The following is a 20,347-nucleotide window of genomic DNA, read 5'->3' on the forward strand; positions in this document are numbered from 1 at the left end:
CATGGAAATGCAAGGTAAAATGATACGCTCTTCAAATTCATTTGGATTGCACTGAAATTTTTGCAAGGAAGGAAACCCAAAAGAGAACCCAGAGAGAAGGGGAAACCCAAGAGGTCTATAAACTGACGAAAGTTTTGATAACATTGATACATCGCTTCACTTGTGAGGAGGAGCACAACAAGAAGCCATCAATAAGAGATCCAAAGAGGAATTTGGAATAAACTTCTTAATCTAAAGATCAGAGAAAATGGGGTCTTGTCATCACAGGCAAATAAGGACGGGAGCAAATTGAGGATTATGTTGATGGATATTGATTAGTAAAGACAGCTGGCAGCTCAAGTGAAGCCTGATTGGCCCAAATGATCTGCGTCTTAATCCTGTCTAAACCCCAGTCAACTCTTGTCACACTGACTCAAACCACTGACCTTTGAATAGCTGGCAACAGACAACTGCTCCTTTAACAAAAGGCTCACTCACACGTTACATGTCCGGGATAGGGGGCAGAAATAAAAACTCAAGGAGAAAAGTATTGGCAGCTCAGATCCTCTGAGATTATTTCTCAGAGCGCCGAGACATTTAAGTCGTCAGCTTTTGAAGTCTATTAAGTATTATTACATGTAAACCATACCAGAAAGTTTACTGCATTTTCTCCTTCCCCCTAATTGTGTCAGCAGCCTGACATCTAAATTCTGGCTGATTCTTGGTCCACAAAAGGAACAGAATTTTAAAAAAGGGAGGGGGTACAAACAAACAGAGGCAAAATCCTCTCCATGACTGTCTGGTAGACCGGTGGTGTAGGGGCATCTGCACTGGACTTCAGGGCGAGTGCTCCTAGGTTCAAAACCGGCCGGCTCCTTGCACGCCTTCCAACTATGCTGGGTTGAGTGTCGAGCTCGCAATTGTGTCCTGTGTCTGGCAGACAGACACTTAAAAAAAAACAGAAAGGTTGCCAAACAAGGCACAGGGAGAAACTTCAGTATTTTACCTCTCAAAAACAACAAAATTATTAAGCATGCGATTTGTCAGTCAGCGGCAATCTCATATTTTTGCAGGAGGTCAAATGCAGCCACTTGAGTGGTTACTTTCCTGATGTTGTTGGTGGCATCGAGGTGAGGTGGAAAACAATAACAGGATCTATAGAGGTTTGCAACTGACCTCAGCCAAAGTCTTCCAAGGAGTAAAAGTCTGTGAGGTTCACAAACACAAGGCAGAGCACCCAGTGGAGATTTTGCATTAATAAAGGCATCCATGTGTGAAACTGCCTTGACTTTACAATAAATTATAAAGCATCTCCATTCAAAATTTACTTCACTAATGCATTCAAAGGACTGAGTAATTGAATTATTCAAGCATCAAAATATGAATACAGAGCCATACATATTTTGGACTGTGGGAGGATGATCAAAATTTACAAAGGAATATAGACCAACCTGGGAGGCTAGAGATTAGCAAATGGTATTTAACTCAGACAGGTTTGAGGTGTTGCACTTTAGTAAGTTAAACCAGGGCAGGACTTGCACAGTAGATAGCACGGCCAGGGGAAGGGTTGAAGAACAATAGCATTTCGAGGTACAGGAACATAGCTCCCTGAAGGTGGAGACACAGGTAGACAGGGTGGTGAGGAAAGCATCCAAAAGACTTGCCTTTGTTAGTCAGGGCACCGAGTACAAGAACTGGCATATCATGTTGCAGGTGTACAAAATTTTGGCAAGACTGTACTTTGTAAACTGTGTGCAGCTTTGGTCGCATGGGGATAGGAAGGATGTTAGTAAGCTGAAAATGATGCAGGAAAAATTCACAAAGGCCAAAGGGCATAAACTATAAGACTGAACAGGCTAGGACTTTTTTCTCTGAAGCGAAGGAAACTAAGGACAACCTTATAGAACTATATAAAATAATCATGAGGGGCATAGACAAGGTGAATGCTTACAGTCTTTTTCCCAGGTTCATTCCTTCGTTACGTGCCGTGTCATATGATATGGGCGATCATGTCTTTCCATGACAATGATTTTTCTTGGCAAATTTTCTACAGAAGTGGTTTGCCATTGCCTTCTTCTGGGCAGTGTGTTTACAAGACAGGTGACCCCAGCCATTATCAAAATTCTTCAGAGATTGTCTGCCTGATGTCGTCAGTAGTCACATAACCAAGACTTGAGATATGCACCAGCTGCTCATAAAACCATTCACCACCTGCTCCTGTGGTTTCACATGACCCTGATCAGGGAGGCTATGCAGGTGCTGCACGGTGCCCAAGAGTGACCTGCAGGCTAGCGGAGGGAAGGAAAGTCTTAGACCTCCTTTAGTAAAGACGTATCTCCACCCTGCCACCCATAATCCTTTCCCAGGATAGGAGAACAAAAACTAGGAAAGCATGGGTTTATTGAAAGAGGAGAAAGATTTAACAGGACTCTTAGGAGCAACATTTTTCCCCCACACAGACAGTAGATATATCGAATGAGCAGCCAGCGAGTACAATTACAACATTTAGACAGGTGTACATATACAAGTATCTCAGAGGGATAAAAGCCAAATGCAGGGAGATGGGACTCAAGTAGACAACAGGGTCAGCATGAATGAGTTAGACCGAAAGGCCTGTTTTTCTGCTGTATAACTGACTTCAATAATACTTTTTGACACTTCTACTTCAGTCACTCACCAGAAGACCTCATTACAGCGGCTGCACTGCACACGCCGAGCCTTAGGCTCCTGTACCTGGATCACCATTGGACAGTCAGCACCAGGACAAAGCTGCAGTTGATAATGGCTCTAGTAGAAAAGCAAACAGAATGACAATTAGCAGAGTGAAAGTAGCAGGTCCTTTCAGATTCCAAAAGACTATAAGACATAGGATCAGAATTAAGCCATTTGGCCCATCGAGTCTGCTCTACCATTCCATCATGGGTGATTTCTTATCCCTTTCAACACCATACTAATTGCCTTCTCCCTTTGACACCTTTACTGATCAAGAACCCATCCTTCTTAAATACCTACTTTAGATTTTAAATACCTACTAATAACTTGCATCTTTATTATAAGAAAGAGCCCAAGAGGATTCTTAGGCAATGACTCAATATATCCAGTGACTCTGCTCAGACAAGGATTGGCATAGGTTTATAATTTTTTTTTGATAAACTCAGTCCAAACAAAATCTAACAAAAATTACTGAAAGGGAAAAGGGGAATTTTGCAGAAATGCAGCTTCTCCGTGTATTTTAAAACAGTACAAAAATTCACTTATGGGAATGACTGCACGCACGTTACATAAAAGGAGCCACAAATACTCAAATGGATTTATTGGGGGGTAGAGTTCCTGAAAATATAACTTCTGAAAGTTCAAGTTAAATTAACCATAAGAACAAGTACCTCAAGAAATAGGCACGCTGCAGCCTTCTCAACTCGTCAATAGAGCTGAGAAGCAGTAGTTAAATTTGTTAACTTGCTAAGGATAATTAGATTCAGGACCCCAAACAGTCCTTCCAGGTGCAGCGAAACTTCACCTGTGAGTCTGCTGGGGTCATCTACTGCAGTGGTACCAGGCCGCAAAGCATATGCTACCAGACCGCGAGGAAACGATATGATTTGGCGATATGAAACGATATGAGTCAGCTGCACCTTTCCTCATTCCGTCACACACTGTTGAACTTCAACATAGGGTTGCCAACCGTCCCGTATTAGCCGGGACATCCCGTATATTGGGCTAAATTGGTTTGTCCCATATGGGACCGCCCTTGTCCCGTATTTCCCCCGCTAAGGTAGAGCATTCCTATGAAACCTTTCATGCCGAAATGGCGTACAGCGAAGAAGCAATTACCATTAATTTATATGGGAAAAATTTTTGACTGTTCTCAGACCCAAAAAATAACCTACCAAATCATACCAAATAACACACAAAACCTAAAATAATAATAACATATAGTAAAAGCAGGAATGATATGATAAATACACAGCATATGTAAAGTAGAAATAATGTATGTACAGTGTAGTTTCACTTAACAGAATCGGGAAGATGAAGCCAAAATGGATTTGTAGAAAAAAAAATCAGCACATACATGCACGCGCACGTCATGTATTCGCACACAGGTGCCCGTGCAAGGCTTCATGGTCATGGTAGTCTTTCTTGGGGTAAACATAAGTGTCCTTTATTTGACTGCTACTTTTGCCCCTTATTTGGGAGTGAGAAAGTTGGCAACCCCACTTGACCACCACCCCCCTCCAACCCCGTCGGCCAGTCCACAAAAATATTGTCAATATTAAACCGGTCCATGGTGCAAAAAAAGGTTGGGGACCCCTGATCTACTGTATCCAGTGCTCCCGATGTGGCCTCCTGTATATCGGTGAGACAACATCCAATTGAATCAATAAAAAGCTACACACGACTGACAAACAACCAATGTGCAAAAGACAAAATTGTGCAATACAAAGAAAGCAATAAATAAATCAGCAAATAGATAATAGTGAGAACATGAGTTGCAGACTCCCTGAAAGCAAGTTCACAGGTTGTGGAATCACTTTAGTGTTGTGGTGAGTTATCTACAACGATTAAGAGCCTGATGACTAAAGAGTAATAACTGTTCCTGAACCTGGTGGCATGGGACCCAAGGCTCCTGGACCTCCTTCCCCATGTTAGCAGTGAGAAGAGAGCATGGCCTAGATGATGTAGGTCCTTGATGACACCTTCTGTAGCAGCACTCCTTGTTGATGTACTCAATCATGGAGAGGGCTTTTCCTGCGATGGACCAAGCTGTATCCACTACTTTTTGCAGGTTATACCTGTTCTTAGACATTAGTGTTTCCATAACAGGCTATGCTGCAATGAATAATTATATGCAATCTTTGGGCTTACAGCTACTAATCTACTTTTTCCTCACAGTTTCTGATGACCAATGAGGTGATTAGACAACAACTTTTAACTACCTCTTATACATAAGACTGATTTTTAACTATAACAGGTTAAAGTGGGGAGGAGTTAATGTTATACTAAATTTCTAGAAGAGTCTAAATTACCATATTAACCTTAATTGTTTTAAGTTGGCTTGAATTGTGTTAACTTGCATCTCCTGTGTTGCTATTATCACTTCAGCATTGCTGCTGAACCCTCAATTTTGACCCTCAGTTTTACTTTCCTCTAATGGACCTCCATCAAAAAGTTCATTAAACCTGTCACCAACATTGAACGATGACATTCAGGTCATGGATAGCAACCGTGCACCATCTTCGCTGGCTTTTATTGAATCCACAGACTCAGCTCATTGATTTCAAAATGGGTATCCTGATCTCCTTAATCTTAGTGCACCCTAACTCTGCAGCCCTTTAGAGAAAGTATATCAAGCAGTAGAAAAGAAAGAAGATTTTGCTTTGTTGAGCCATTAAGTGTTGTTAATATAGTGTTTTTGTAAATTCCCAACATAAATTCCAATGGGTTTTTGATTTCTTGTGATCGCAAGACCCTGTTGGACATTACCACTGTATTTTGCTGATATTTTATATGTACTTGTTATTTTGTATATGCAAGGACTGGGTCACAAATCACAGTGTCACCAGGGGGGGGGGGGCATCGGGGCTGGCGCACTCCACCAGGGGCAGTGTGGAGCAGCATCCATCAGGCTGAAGTCAATGCTGGGCACCCACCCACCCAGTGTTCACTTGGCAGGAGACAGGCTCTATTGTGGTAGACTGAAGATTTCAACGGGTTGGGGGGTCTGGACTATAAATGCTGACATTCTGCTTTGTCGTATTTTACTGATATTCTATATTTGGTTGTTGTCTTCTATGTGTAACGATTGGGGCTCAAGCTGCAGCGTCGCCAGGTGGGGGGGGATGTTGGTGCTGGTACACTCCACCGTATGGCACGGCATCTTAGCTGGGGTCAGTGCTGCCCCCCCCCCAAAAGGAGGAGACATCAGAGGTGGTGTACCACGGTGGGCATCCATGCTGGGTTGGGGGCTGGCTGCTCCTGTCAGTGCTGCCTTCCAGTGTTCACTTGGTAGAAGACAAATTGAATTGAGTTTGGCTGTGGCTGCACTCGTGCAAGATGAGGAACTGCTGCTCGGTCTTGCAGAAAATGTGGCTCCAGGACAATATTCCACGTACCATCAATTTACAAGTCGTGACACTCAGGGACTTGGGCTATGCTGTATTTTTTTGTGAGTGTTATGTTTTACTGCTGTTGTAATTATGTATGCTACATGCACCTTGTACTGTGACTGTTGGTATTGTTTTGTGCCTTGGAGGAACACCATTTTGTTTGGCTTATTTAAGGGTATTGATGTATGGCTGAATGACAATTAAACTTGAACTAGTTCCTTGGCTTGCCTTCATCTTGCAATGATGCACTCAAAATCAGATGATTGCTGCTGCTGAGTACTAGTGTTACCACTCGAGTTGAGTACGGTGTTCTCTCAAGGCAGGGGTTCCCAACCTTTTTTATTCCATGGACTCTAAGCATTAACCAAGGGGTCCGTGGATCCCAGGCTGGGACCCCTGCCGTGAGGGGTTATTCCCTTAAAAGAGAACACCTGTGCGTGACTTTGTTTAGTGTGGGGAGGATGATGACGACGCATGGAGAGCCACCACATGGTCCTTGACAGATTGGGGTCAGTATCCAGTGATATTGAATGCAAGGTGACTGGGGACCCATCACTGCTGCAGCCTTCCTCGGCCTTCACTGTCATTGTGATGTGTCGTCATCTTCCACCAGCTCCACTATTGAGGTCTTGGTTGGATTGCTCTTTGTCTGGAACATCCATTGACCTTACCGCTAATGGTAAGCCTACCAGGAGCTAAGTTCTAGACAGTATCACTCTCAGGTTTGAGTATTTAAAATGAAATATCCATCGGAATGTGTAGTTGGAGAGTGGCAGCATCATGCTTCTCCCAAGTCAGGGTTAACTCACAGAAAGGAACATTTTTCTGCATCTGTTTCACACTAACTGTGACTGGATGTCATTGGTACATAGTGAAATAATGATGCAGCAAAGAAATCTCTGAAGGAGACAATAACCATGGCTCTCTACACCTCCAACCACCCTCCCAACCAAAAACTCCTCCACCAAGCGCAGCAGGAACCTTACAATGCTTTGTTGTTTGAAATTTATTTTGCTTTCATTGTCGTAAGCATGTTGACATTCCAACAGGATGAACTGTTAAAACGCTGCAAGACTCAGTTGGACCATCTGTTTAAAGATTTGCACAGAATGGAACTCTCTGGGAATTTTTAAATAATCCTACCACTTCAGACATTTGCACTTCTTACACTGTTACTGCAGTCTGTCTTTCACTCTGAACTTCAGTACCAATCACAATGCCCAGCATATGGTTCACCTTGTTCCTTGGTCATATCACCTTCACTTGATCTCCTAATTTGATTCAGTGAAAATGTACAGTGAAGTCCAGGTGAGGCTCTTATGAAGTCTTCTTTCAAGTTAATTGCTGCGGTGGCTTGAAAAATACTGGGGACTGAAGCCAGTGGACAAAGTAGTAGTTCAAGATGAAAGTTCACCACATTGCAGAAGTGAGCACATGACACACTCACTTTGAACATGATTTATAAAAAATGTAATAGTGTTGGTGTCCTCAATGGATAAATGCAAATCTGCATAGGAATGATACAACAGGAAGACTCCCCAATAGATGTAATTATTACTTGAATGCAGATAGGACAGCAGCCATTTTTTAAAATGATTATTTCATATTGGAGGATTCAGAAATTGCCTTGCCAGTTAGTATTCTTCACTGTGTTGGCCTTGTCTACTCATGTGCAAAACTATACACTATACAACAAAGTGGCCACTTTATTACATACACCTGCTTGTTAATGCAACTATCTAATCAATGCATAAAAGCATGTAGGCATAGTCAAGAGGTTCAATTGTTGTTCAGACCAAACAAACATTGGAATGGGGAAGAAATATATTCTAAGTGACTCGGACTGTGAAATGATTGTTGGCGCCAGATGGGATGGTTTGAGTATCTCAGAAACTGCTGATCTCTTGGGATTCTCACACTTAAGTCTCTAGAGTTTGCCGAGGATGGTGCGACAAACAAACAACATCCAGTGAGCGGCAGTTCTGTGGGCAAAAACGTCTTGTTAATGAGAGAAGTTAGACCAGACTGGCTCAAGCTAACAGGAAGGCAGCAGTATCTCAAACAAACACATATTACATCAGTGGTGTGCAGAGGAGCATCTCGAAATGCACAACATATCGTACCTTGAAGTGGATGGGTTACAGCAGAGGAAGATCGCACCAGGTTCTACTACAGTACCTAATAGAGGTCACTGAGTGTATACTCTTTGAAGCATAAGTTGTGACTCAATGGCAACATTCTTGCCTCCCAAAAGGTTGAGGTCCAGACTCAGAATTGAGGCCTTTGAGCATATGATATTATTGTAAAAGCATGAGAATTTGGCATTTTAATATCAAGTTTATTGTCATTTCAATCACGTACATGTACACCACCAAACGAAACAATGTTCCTCCAGACTAAGGTGCCAACACGGTGCATAAAACTCACACAACACAAAGTAATATTACCACAAATAAATTAACAAATATGGTGCATTTATGACACAAGTTAAAAAGCAAACAGTACCCCATGCTTCTGCTACTTCATAAATGGTGAGACCTGGATGGTGGCTGGGAGTTCAGTAGCCTGCAGGAAGAAGCCATTTCTCATCCTAACTGTCCTAATAGCCGCGGTATGTTGGGTAAAATCAAAGTAAAGGATCAAGATCCTTCTTATGTGTATGAAAACAATTCCTTGCCATGATTTGAACAGAAAAAGGTTGATGAACTGGCCTGGTACTTGAGGGATAAATAATTTTCAGGATGCTAGGAACAATGTTTTGGCCATCTTTGAAATAGACCCTTGATATCTTTTATGTTCGTTCTGGAGGACAAAGTGATGATTTGGTTTCTCACCCAAAGGATAACGTTTCTATCTGTATAATACTCTGGACAGCGTTGACCTGGATACTGCGCTCTACAGGAAGACTTTGGCCCACAGCCACTGGATTCACAGAAACTAACCACACCATAGCTAACCAAGTACTAGTTCATTTTAAGCAGTGTATTTGTAATAGTTATTACAACATAGAAGGGTGCAATTTACCACATTGGGTTCATGCCAGTTCTCAACAAAACATTATTATTAATCCCAATTCCCTGAAATCCTGCAACGTGTTCTCACACGCTCAATAGATTTCGTACTTCTTTTGCTGCAAAGTAATTTACACTAGGCAATTGCCCTACTAGCTTATCTTTGAAATGTAAGAATATACTAGCACACCCAGAGAAAAGCCACGCAATCCTGAGGTCTGGGTTGAACCCATGTCGCAAAGTTTGAGACAGCAACATTAAATGCTATATCAACACGCCACTCTGAATTCTTTGTAGAGCATGTTTTTACATATTTGTTCAAGAGATGTGGCTTTCACAGTCAGGGCTAGGGGTTAATTGCCTACTAATAATGCTCTTGAGAAGATGGTGCTGAGCTGCTGTTGTCCTTGAAGTGTGTGTACACCCACAAGTTGTTATGGGGAGATCCAGGATTTTGACCTAGCTGCAGCTCCTAACAAACCGCGTTAGGGAACTGGAGCAGGAGCTGGATGACCTGTGGATCATTCAGGAGAATGAGGAGATTATAGGTAGTAGCTACGGGGAGGTAGTTACGCCAAAGGAGCAGAGGACAGGAAATTGGGTCACTGTCAGGCGAGAGAAGGGGAAAGGCCGGGCAGAGCAGGGTTCCCGTGGCCATTCCCCTCAACAACAAGTATACCGCATTGGATACTGTTGGGGGGAATGACTTACCTGGGACTAGCTGCAGTAGCCGGATCTCTGGCACTGGGTCTGGCTCTGCAGTGCAGAAGGGAGGGGGGAAAAGAGGAGAGCGGTAGTGATAGGGGACTCGATAGTTAGAGGTGCAGATAGGAGGTTCTGTGGTCGTGACAGAGAATCCAGTATGGTTTGTTGCCTCCCAGGTGCCAGGGTCAAGGATGTCTCTGATCGATTGCATGACATTCTGAAGTGGGAGGGTGATCAGCCAGATGTCGTGGTGCACATCGGTACCAATGACATAGCAAGGAAGAGTGAAGAGGTCCTGGAGAGTGAGTACAGAGAGCTTGGTAGGAAGTTGAAAAGCAGGACCTCGAGGGTGGTAATCTCAGGATTGCTACCTGTGCTACGTGCCAGTGAGGGTAGGAATAGGATGCTCTGGAGGATGAACAAGTGGCTGAGGAACTGGTGTAGGGAGCAGGGTTTCAGATTCCAGGATAATTGGGACCTCTTCTGGGGCAAGTGGGACCTGTACAAGAGAGACGGGTTACACTTGAACTACAGGGGGACCAATATCCTTTCAGGGAGGTTTGTTAATGCTATTGGGGGGGCTTTAAACTAGATTTGCAGGGGGATGGGAACCACAGTACCAGAGCTGACAGTGTGGCTGGGGTGAAAATAAATGATGTTAAAAGTTCAAGCAAATCCACTAATAGAAAGGTTGTGAGTGGTGGTAAAAATCTTCTGAGGTGTATATATTTCAATGCTAGGAGTATTGCGGGGAAAGCGGATGAGTTGAGGGCGTGGATTGACACGTGGAATTATGACGTTGTAGCAATTAGTGAAACTTGGCTACAGGAGGGGCAGGACTGGCAGCTTAATATTCCAGGGTTCCAATATTTCAGATGTGATCGAGGCAGAGGAATGAAAGGTCGGGGAGTGGCATTGCTTGTTAGGGAAAATATTACAGCAGTGCTCAGGCAGGACAGATTAGAGGGCTTATCTACTGAGTCCTTGTGGGTGGAGCTGAGAAACAGGAAAGGTATGGCCACATTAGTGGGATTGTATTACAGACCACCCAATAGTCAAAGAGAATTGGAAGTGCAAAGCTGCAGAGAGATAGCAGATAACTGCAGGAAACAAAGTTGTGATGGTAGGGGATTTTAATTTTCCATATATTGATTGGGTCTCCCATACTGTGGGGGGTCCAGATGGTTTAGAGTTTGTAAAATGTGTTCAAGAAAGTTTTCTAAATCAATATATAGAGGGACCAACTAGAGGGGATGCAATATTGGATCTCCTGTTAGGAAACAAGTTAGGACAAGTGACAGAAGTCTGTGTAGGGGAGCACTTTGGTTCCAGTGATCATAACACCATTAGTTTCAACTTGATCATGGACAAGGATAGATCTGGTCCTAGGGTTGAGGTTCTTAACTGGAAGAAGGCCAAATTTGAAGAAATGAGAAAGGATCTAAAAAGCGTGGATTGGGACAGGTTGTTCTCTGGCATGGATGTGATCAGTAGGTGGGAAGCCTTCAAAGCAGAAATTTTGAGAGTGCGGAACTTGTATGTTCCTGTCAGGATTAAAGGCAAGGTGAATAGGAATAAGGAACCTTGGTTCTCAAGGGATATTGCAACTCTGATAAAGAAGAAGAGGGAGTTGTATGGCATGTATAGGAAGCAGGGAGTAAATAAGGTGCTTCAGGAGTATAAGAAGTGCAAGAAAATACTTAAGAAAGAAATCAGGAGGGCGAAAAGAAGACATGAGGTTGCCTTGGCAGTCAAAGTGAAGGATAATTCAAAGAGCTTTTACAGGTATATTAAGAGCAAAAGGAGTGTAAGGGATAAAATTGGTCCTCTTGAAGATCAGAGTGGTCGGTTATGTGCGGAACCAAAGGAAATGGGGGAGATCTTAAATAGGTTTTTTGCGTCTGTGTTTACTAAGGAAACTGGCATGAAGTCTATGGAATTAAGGGAAACAAGTAGTGAGACCATGGAAACTGTACAGATCGAAAAGGAGGAGGTCCTTGCTGTCTTGAGGAAAATTAAAGTGGATAAATCCCCGGGACCTGACAGGGTGTTCCCTCGGACCTTGAAGGAGACTAGTGTTGAAATTGCAGGGGCCCTGGCTGAAATATTTAAAATGTCGCTGTCTACAGGTGAGGTGCTGGAGGATTGGAGAGTGGCTCATGTTGTTCCGTTGTTTAAAAAAGGATCGAAAAGTAATCCAGGAAATTATAGGCCAGTAAGTTTTTTCTTTTTAAATCTTTTTTATTGAGTAAGTATACAAAAAAGGTAAGCCATATAAACATTAATACAATGTTAAAGTATAATAAAATTCCAAAAGATAACAATACCAAAAAGAAAATACTACAAACAATGTAATTTAAGCATAAGAAACCAAAATAACATAATAGTATACTAGATTTTATATATATCAATGGAAAAAAAGAAAAAAAAACCCCCAAAAAAACCCACCGTGCAACTAACTAAAAGCAAAGCAAAGCAATGGGCTAACTTGAAACCAAACAGAGTTAAACTTAAAATCACGTCCTCAATCCCGACCTCCATTAAAACAGTGAAAAAAAAACAAGGGTAAATATTACATTAAATGAAAATATCGAATAAAAGGTCCCCAAATCTGTTCAAATTTAAATGAAGAATCATAAAGGTTACTTCTAATTTTCTCCAGATTCAAACATAAAATCGTCTGAGAAAACCAAAAAAAGGTAGTTGGAGCATTAAGCTCTTTCCAATGTTGTAAAATACATCTTTTCGCCATTAAAGTAAGAAATGCAATCATTCTACGGGCTGAAGGGGAAAGATTACTAGAAATTTTAGGTAGTCCAAAGATAGCAGTAATAGGGTGAGGAGAGATATCTATATTTAATACCTTAGAAATAATATTGAAAATATCTCTCCAAAAAGTTTCCAAAGTAGGGCAAGACCAAAACATATGAGTTAAAGAGGCTATCTGCCCCGAACATCTATCACAGAAAGGATTAATATGCGAGTAAAAACGCGCTAACTTATCTTTGGATATATGTGCTCTATGCACCACTTTAAATTGAATTAGGGAATGTTTAGCACAAATAGAGGAAGTATTAACTAATTGTAAAATCTGCCCCCAATCATCCACAGAAATGGTAAGCCCCAATTCCTGTTCCCAATCTACCCTAACTTCCGGTAGCGCTCATGGAGTGAAGTCGCGTTCTTGACTCGCTCCATTACCTCTGAGTTTTTTTTCTCTATGGTCAGCTATACTTTAATTAACCATTAAGGCATCAACTCTTACAATACTTTGAATTAAACTGAATTCTCCGACAACTGGATGGAACTTAGATCTGCTATGTCTAAGAACGAGAAAGACGGCAAGGATGGTAAACCTCCGGTTAAACCGAAAGCTACGGATCTCCCTCCGACTGAATCACCGGTGACTTTGAAAGCGATAGCGGAGTTAATTCAGAGGGAAATTTCAACCTCTGTTAGGGAGATGATTCGTACGGAAATTGCAGGCCCTGTTAAAGACCTGATTCATACGGAAATCTCAACTAATTTCCAGAAAATTGCCGATTTAATTGATAAGATGCAAACATGTATTGCGGAACATCAGTCGGCTATATCTGATCTTCAAAAATTCGCGCAACAAAGTGAGCTTAAGATGGGGAAAATCGAAGAAACAATTAATGTAATGAAGAAGAAACTTGACTTTTTGACTTTTAAAAACTCTGACTTGGAATCTAGAATGCGACGGCAGAATTTACGAATGATTGGCGTGAGGGAAGCCGCTGAAGGTAACAACCCCATGAAATATTTCTCCCAACTTTTAAAAGATGCATTCCCTACTGTATTTCCTGACCAACCACCGCTACTGGATCATGTTCACAGAATCCCATCATACTCGTCTAGGTCAGATAGACCTAGGCATGTTATCTTACGTTTTCATTACTTTCAAGACAAGGAGAGACTGTTTCGATTCGCTCGATCTAAAGGCTTCATTGATTTTTCGGATCTTAAGTTCCGATTCGTGGAAGATTTCAGTAAACCAATCTGGGACCAACGGGTCCGTTATAGATCCGTGATGTCGGAATTCTATAAGAGGGATTTAAGACCAGCGCTGCTGTACCCTGCACGTCTAAGGATTCGCATGTCAGATGGAGCCCTTCGTTTTTTTGATTCTCCATCGGATGCCCAGAGTTATCTGGATCAACTTTCATCTCCAACATCTTAATTGCTTTCTTTTTAATTTTCTCCGTTGATCGGAGGCTGTGAATTGGTTGGTTTTAACTTTTCTGTGCCCTATTTGGGCAGAAAAGTTTACTTTCGATTTCTTAATATGGCTACTAAACTTTCTTTTTAACTGCGTCATTTCTTTCTTTTCCCAGGGGATTCTGGGTGGTTACTTCCCTTTTGTCATCTTACGTATTTCCTGTGCGGCCTTAAATTTTGTAGTTTTTGTTTAAATTTTATTCTGTTTTGCTTTTTATAATCACTTTATGTTAATAATCCTATTTTTTTTGTTGCTGTGTCTATTCATGAGTTTGAGGTTTATTGTGGTTTTTTTTTAATATATATTTTCCGGCTTTTGTTCTGTTCTGTGTGTATTCTAATTGAGCTAACTTTTTTTTTACTTATTTTTTTACTGTTTTACAATTAGCTGATCCTTTTCATATTTATACCTTTTTTTTAGGGAGCGTATACCGGAAGTCATGGGGGTAGTTTTAGCGCTTGCTTCTTTCTGGCGGGTCTGCTTTAGATTTTGCCTTGGGGTCTTGGGCTGGGGGGTGGCGGGAGGGGCTTCACGTTTTAGTTTGTTTTTCTTTGGGCTATATACATTATTGAAGTACTGGTTGCGTCCTTTTCCCCGGTATCTTTTGTATGTTCTGTTTCCTCTCCGGGTTTGTGGGTCGCGCCTATTGTCAATCCTCCTTGTTGTGGGTTGACTTTAGGATTTATGGAGTCTATTATTAATTTTGTCTCCTGGAATACTAATGGTCTTAATCATCCTATTAAAAGAAAAAAAGTTTTTAAAGTGTTCCGGAGACTTAAAGCACAAATTTTATTTTTACAAGAGACCCATGTACGGAGGGGGGACAGACTACGTTTTTTCAAATTCTGGAAGGGGCAAAAATTTCATTCGAACTCCAATGCTAAGATTCGAGGCGTCTCTATTTTTATAGATTCCTCAGTTACTTTTATACAACAGGATATTATCTCTGATCCGAATGGTAGATTTTTATTGGTTAGTGGTTTACTATTTAATAAAAAAGTAGTTTTGGTTAATGTTTATGCTCCTAATATGGATTGTCCGGAATTTTATAAATCATTGTTTGATCAGTTTCCGAATTTGAACGAGTTTTCATTGATTTGGGGCGGAGATCTTAATACCTGTTTATCTCCAGCTTTGGACCGTTCGGCTCCTTTACGGACTTTACCTAATAAATCTGCAAATTTGATTAATTTTTTCCTTTCTGATTCTGGGTCGACGGATATTTGGCGTTTTCTGCATCCTCAGGAAAAAGATTTTTCCTTTTTTTCACATGTTCATCATTCCTATTCAAGAATTGATTATTTTTTTATTGATTCTCGTCTCATTCCTTCAGTGATTAAATGTGATTATGATTCTATAACCATTTCGGATCATGCTCCACTTAAGCTTTCTATTAAAATTATGGCCAATATACCAAACAATAGACAATGGCGTTTTAATTCGCTGTTGCTTCAGGACTCGGACTTTGTTAATTTTATGAATGAACAGATTGAGCTTTTTTTTATAATTAACCATACAGAAGATATTTCGGTTAACACTCTTTGGGACACTTTTAAAGCCTATATTCGGGGTCAGATTATTTCGTATTCCGTTGCTTTGAGGAAGAAACAGAAGCAGGAGGAGATGGCAATTGTGGACAAGATTAAAGAAATTGATAAGAAATATGTTATGGCTCCTTCTGAGGAGCTATACAAACAAAGAACTGAACTTCAAATGGAACACAGTTTACTACTCTCGTCCTCGATTGTAAACCAATTAAAGAAAACAAGAAGTGATTTTTATGTTCACAGTGATAAAATTGGCAAGCTGCTGGCTAATCAATTGAAATCTAATTATGTTAAATCTCAAATCAATCAGATTTATAACCAAAATGATCGATTGATATTGGATCATGTGGGGATTAATCAAACCTTTTGTGATTTTTATTCTTCTTTATATCAATCAGAGTCTCCTCGAGATTCTAAATATATGAATGATTTTTTAGATAAGTTAGACTTTCCTCAGATTTCACAGGATATGTCTTCTTTATTAGATACTTCCATTACAATGGATGAGATTAAGAATGTTATTTTTTCTATGAATCTGGGGAAAGCTCCTGGCCCTGATGGGTTTACCGTTGAATTTTATAAATGTTTTGCTTCTTTATTGATTCCTTGGCTCTATAAGGTTTTTGAGGCTTCTTTGAAACTTGGTAAACTTCCGGAATCTTTTAATAGAGCATCAATTTCTTTAATACTAAAGAAGGATAAAGACCCTGCTCAATGTGCATCTTATAGACCAATATCTTTATTAAATGTTGATTCTAAAGTTTTTTCTAAGTTATTAGCAAATAGACTAGAAAAAGTACTTCCTTCTATTATTTCGGAAGACCAAACGGGTTTTATTAAAGGTCGTTACTCTTTTTATAATATTCGTACATTGTTAAATATCGTTTATACTCCCTTACAAAATGTTCCTGAGTGTGTTATTTCTTTAGATGCCGAGAAAGCTTTTGATAGAGTAGAATGGCCTTATTTATTTAAGGTGCTTGAAATGTTTAATTTTAGCCTGAAATTTATATCCTGGATTAAACTGTTATATCACTCCCCTGTAGCCTCGGTTCGTACTAACTCTTTAAACTCACCTTTTTTTCCTCTCTTTCGTGGTACTCGACAAGGCTGTCCTCTTAGTCCCCTATTATTTGATATTGCATTAGAACCTCTTGCAATTGCTATTCGAGAATCTTCAAATATTATTGGGATAACTCGGGGATTAAAGTCCCATAAATTATCACTCTATGCTGATGATTTACTTTTATATATTTCTAATCCTGAGAGATCTATTCCTGCTGTTTTAGAGTTATTAGCACAATTTGGTCTTGTCTCAGGTTATAAATTAAATCTTAGTAAGAGTGAACTTTTTCCGATTAATAAACATCTTCCCTTATATTATAAATTTCCATTTAAATTGATTAATAATTACCTTTCATATCTTGGGATTAAAATTACTTGTAAACATAAAGATTTATTTAAGACTAACTTTTTACCATTAATAGACCATATTACTCAACTTTCATCTAAATGGTTTCCTTTATATTTAACTTTGATTGGTCGTATTAATGCAGTTAAGATGTTTTTTTTGCCAAAATTTTTATATGTGTTTCAGGCATTACCAATTTTCGTTCCTAAATCTTTTTTTGATAAAGTCGACTCTAAAATTTCTTCATTTATTTGGCAGAATAAGAATCCGAGACTGGGTAAAATACATTTACAGAAAGCTAAGAGAGATGGAGGTTTAGCATTACCTAACTTTAGATTTTATTATTGGGCTATTAATATTCGACATATGAAATTTTGGTTACTTGACCGGGATATACTATCTATTCCTAAATGGGTAGCATTGGAATTACAATCTGTTCAGGGTTATACACTTGGTTCTATTTTAGGTTCATCTCTTCCTTTTGATTCGAAACGCCTTAAGCAGGTCTCTAACCCGATCGTTAAATATGCTTTGCGTATTTGGTTTCAATTCAGAAAATTTTTTGATCTTAATCAATTCGGGTTAGCGATTCCTATTTTAGGTAACATATTTTTTCCTCCCTCTTTTACGGATCGCGCTTTTCAAACTTGGAAGACTAAGGGTATTTTACGGTTTTTGGATTTATTTTTAGATGGTTCCCTTATGTCTTTTGAACAATTATCTAATAAATATAACCTATCAAGAATACATTTTTTTAGATATTTACAAGTTAGAAATTTTCTAAGTACTATACTTCCTTCCTTTCCAATGCTTCCTCCTATATATATTTTAGATTCGATAATTAACCTTAATCCATGTCAGAAAGGTGCATCGGCTATGATTTATAATATTATTATGAAACTCAGGAAAGCTCCATTTGATAAGGCCAGTAAGTTTAACGTCGGTAGTAGGTAAGTTATTAGAGGGAGTACTAAGAGACAGAATCTACAAGCATTTGGATAGACTGGGTCTTATTAGGGAGAGTCAACATGGCTTTGTGCGTGGTAGGTCATGTTTGACCAATCTATTGGAGTTTTTCAAGGAGGTTACCAGGGAAGTGGATGAAGGGAAGGCAGTGGATATTGTCTACATGGACTTCAGTAAAGCCTTTGACAAGGACCCGCATGGGAGGTTAGTTAGGAAAATTCAGTCGCTAGGTATACATGGAGAGGTGGTAAATTGGATTAGACATTGGCTCGATGGAAGAAGCCAGAGAGTGGTGGTAGAGAATTGCTTCTCTGAGTGGAGGCCTGTGACTAGTGGTGTGCCACAGGGATCAGTGCTGGGCCCATTGTTATTTGTCATCTATATCAATGATCTGGATGATAATGTGGTAAATTGGATCAGCAAGTGTGCTGATGATACAAAGATTGGAGGTGTAGTAGACAGTGAGGAAGGTCTTCAGAGCCTGCAGAGGGACTTGGACCAGCTGGAAAAATGGGCTAAAAAATGGCAGATGGAGTTTAATACTGACAAGTGTGAGGTATTGCACGTTGGAAGGACAAACCAACGTAGAACATACAGGGTTAATGATAAGGCACTGAGGAGTGCAGTGGAACAGAGAGATCTGGGAATACAGATACAAAATTCCCTAAAAGTGGCGTCACAGGTAGATAGGATCGTAAAGAGAGCTTTTGGTACATTGGCCTTTATTAATCAAAGTATTGAGTATAAGAGCTGGAATGTTATGATGAGGTTGTATAAGGCATTGGTGAGGCCGAATCTGGAGTATTGTGTTCAGTTTTGGTCACCAAATTACAGGAAGGATATAAATAAGGTTGAAAGAGTGCAAAGAAGGTTTACAAGGATGTTGCCGGGACTTGAGAAACTCAGTTACAGAGAAAGGTTGAATAGGTTGGGACTTTATTCCCTGGAGTGTAGAAGAATGAGGAGAGATTTGATAGAGGTATATAAAATTATGATGGGTATAGATAGAGTGAATGCAAGCAGGTTTTTTCCACTGAGGCAAGGGGAGAAAAATACCAGAGGACATGGGTTTAGGGTGAGGGGGGAAAAGTTTAAAGGGAACATTAGGGGGGGCCTTCTTCACACAGAGTGTGGTGGGAGTATGGAATGAGCTGCCAGATGAGGTGGTAAACGCGGGTTCTTTTTTAACATTTAAGAATAAATTGGACAGATACATGGATGGGAGGTGTATGGAGGGATATGGTCCGTGTGCAGGTCAGTGGGACTAGGCAGAAAATGGTTCAGCACAGCCAAGAAGGGCCAAAAGGCCTGTTTCTGTGCTGTAGTTTCTATGGTTTCTATCAGTAAAGGAATGCTGATATATGTCTGAATCGGAACAGTGTGTCAGTTGGAGGGCAACTTCTAGGTGGTGATGTTCCCCATGCTTTTGCTGTCATTGCTCTTCCAGGTGGTAGCTATCCTTCGTTTGCAAAGTGCTGTGCAAAAAGTGCATGAAGCATTGAGGTTGTTGGTTTTGTATTCCTGCTTTGTTTTGTCAGTATGTGGACCAAAACTATATGAGTATTCCAGGCCTCACCAACACCCTGGATCATTGCAACAAACTTCATGTTTAAGCTCCAATCCCTTTGCAATAAATGCCAATATGTCATTTACCTTCTGAACTGGATTTTAGACCTACCTGCTAGTGTTGTGAGACTTAGATCCCTTAGTACTTCATTCACTTTCAGTCTCTCTCCATTTAGAAAATAATCTGTCTTTTCATTTTTCTTAGTAAAATGGGTGACTTCAAATGATCTTGCACCACATAGCTTCCTATGACTAAAACTTTAAGAACTTGAGCTTTCGTTGTAATATTCAGTATTGATCTACACTAAGTAATTGTGACTAAGATCTAAAATTAACTCTTGCTCAACAAAGGAACAAAGCATCAATTCACAAGAAAATCAAACTCAGCAGGAGCAAGAGAATGGGTTAAAAATGTTTTCATAACTCAGATTGTTTAGATCTCATGCTAGAAAGCTCTGCTATTTCTGATCAACGAGTTCATTTGCAAGGTTCGGTCTCCCAACAGCAGTAGCCAATGTTGAACTTGGAACGTTAACTTATCCTGGTAGAGGGCATCAAGTGCAGCTACAGCAACACACACAAAATGCTGGAGGAACTCAGCTGGTCAGGCAGCATCCATGGAAATGAATGAACAGTTGACATTTCAGGCCAAGATCTTTCTTCAAGCCAGTTCCTATGAGGCCATAAGACCATGTGATATTGGAGCAGAATTAGACCATTCGGCCCATCAAATCTGCTCCACCATTCCATCATGGCTGATTTACTATCACTCTCAACTCCATTCTCCTGCCTATTCTGCACTATGAGGATAGTGGATA

General features: G+C 40.4%; 1 protein-coding gene across 1 annotated transcript in view; it reads right to left on the bottom strand.

Moving 5' to 3' along the window:
• Positions 1–20,347, bottom strand: part of arih2 (ariadne homolog 2 (Drosophila)) — a 102,035-nt gene that overhangs the window by 29,550 nt on the left and 52,138 nt on the right. Inside the window, exon 7 of the mRNA XM_063068217.1 lies at positions 2,657–2,766. Coding sequence (XP_062924287.1) covers positions 2,657–2,766 — 110 coding nt within the window. The remainder of the gene's footprint in view (positions 1–2,656; positions 2,767–20,347) is intronic.

Source organism: Mobula hypostoma, chromosome 15 (genome assembly GCF_963921235.1).
Source record: "Mobula hypostoma chromosome 15, sMobHyp1.1, whole genome shotgun sequence".
NCBI classification, from domain to species: domain Eukaryota; kingdom Metazoa; phylum Chordata; class Chondrichthyes; order Myliobatiformes; family Myliobatidae; genus Mobula; species Mobula hypostoma.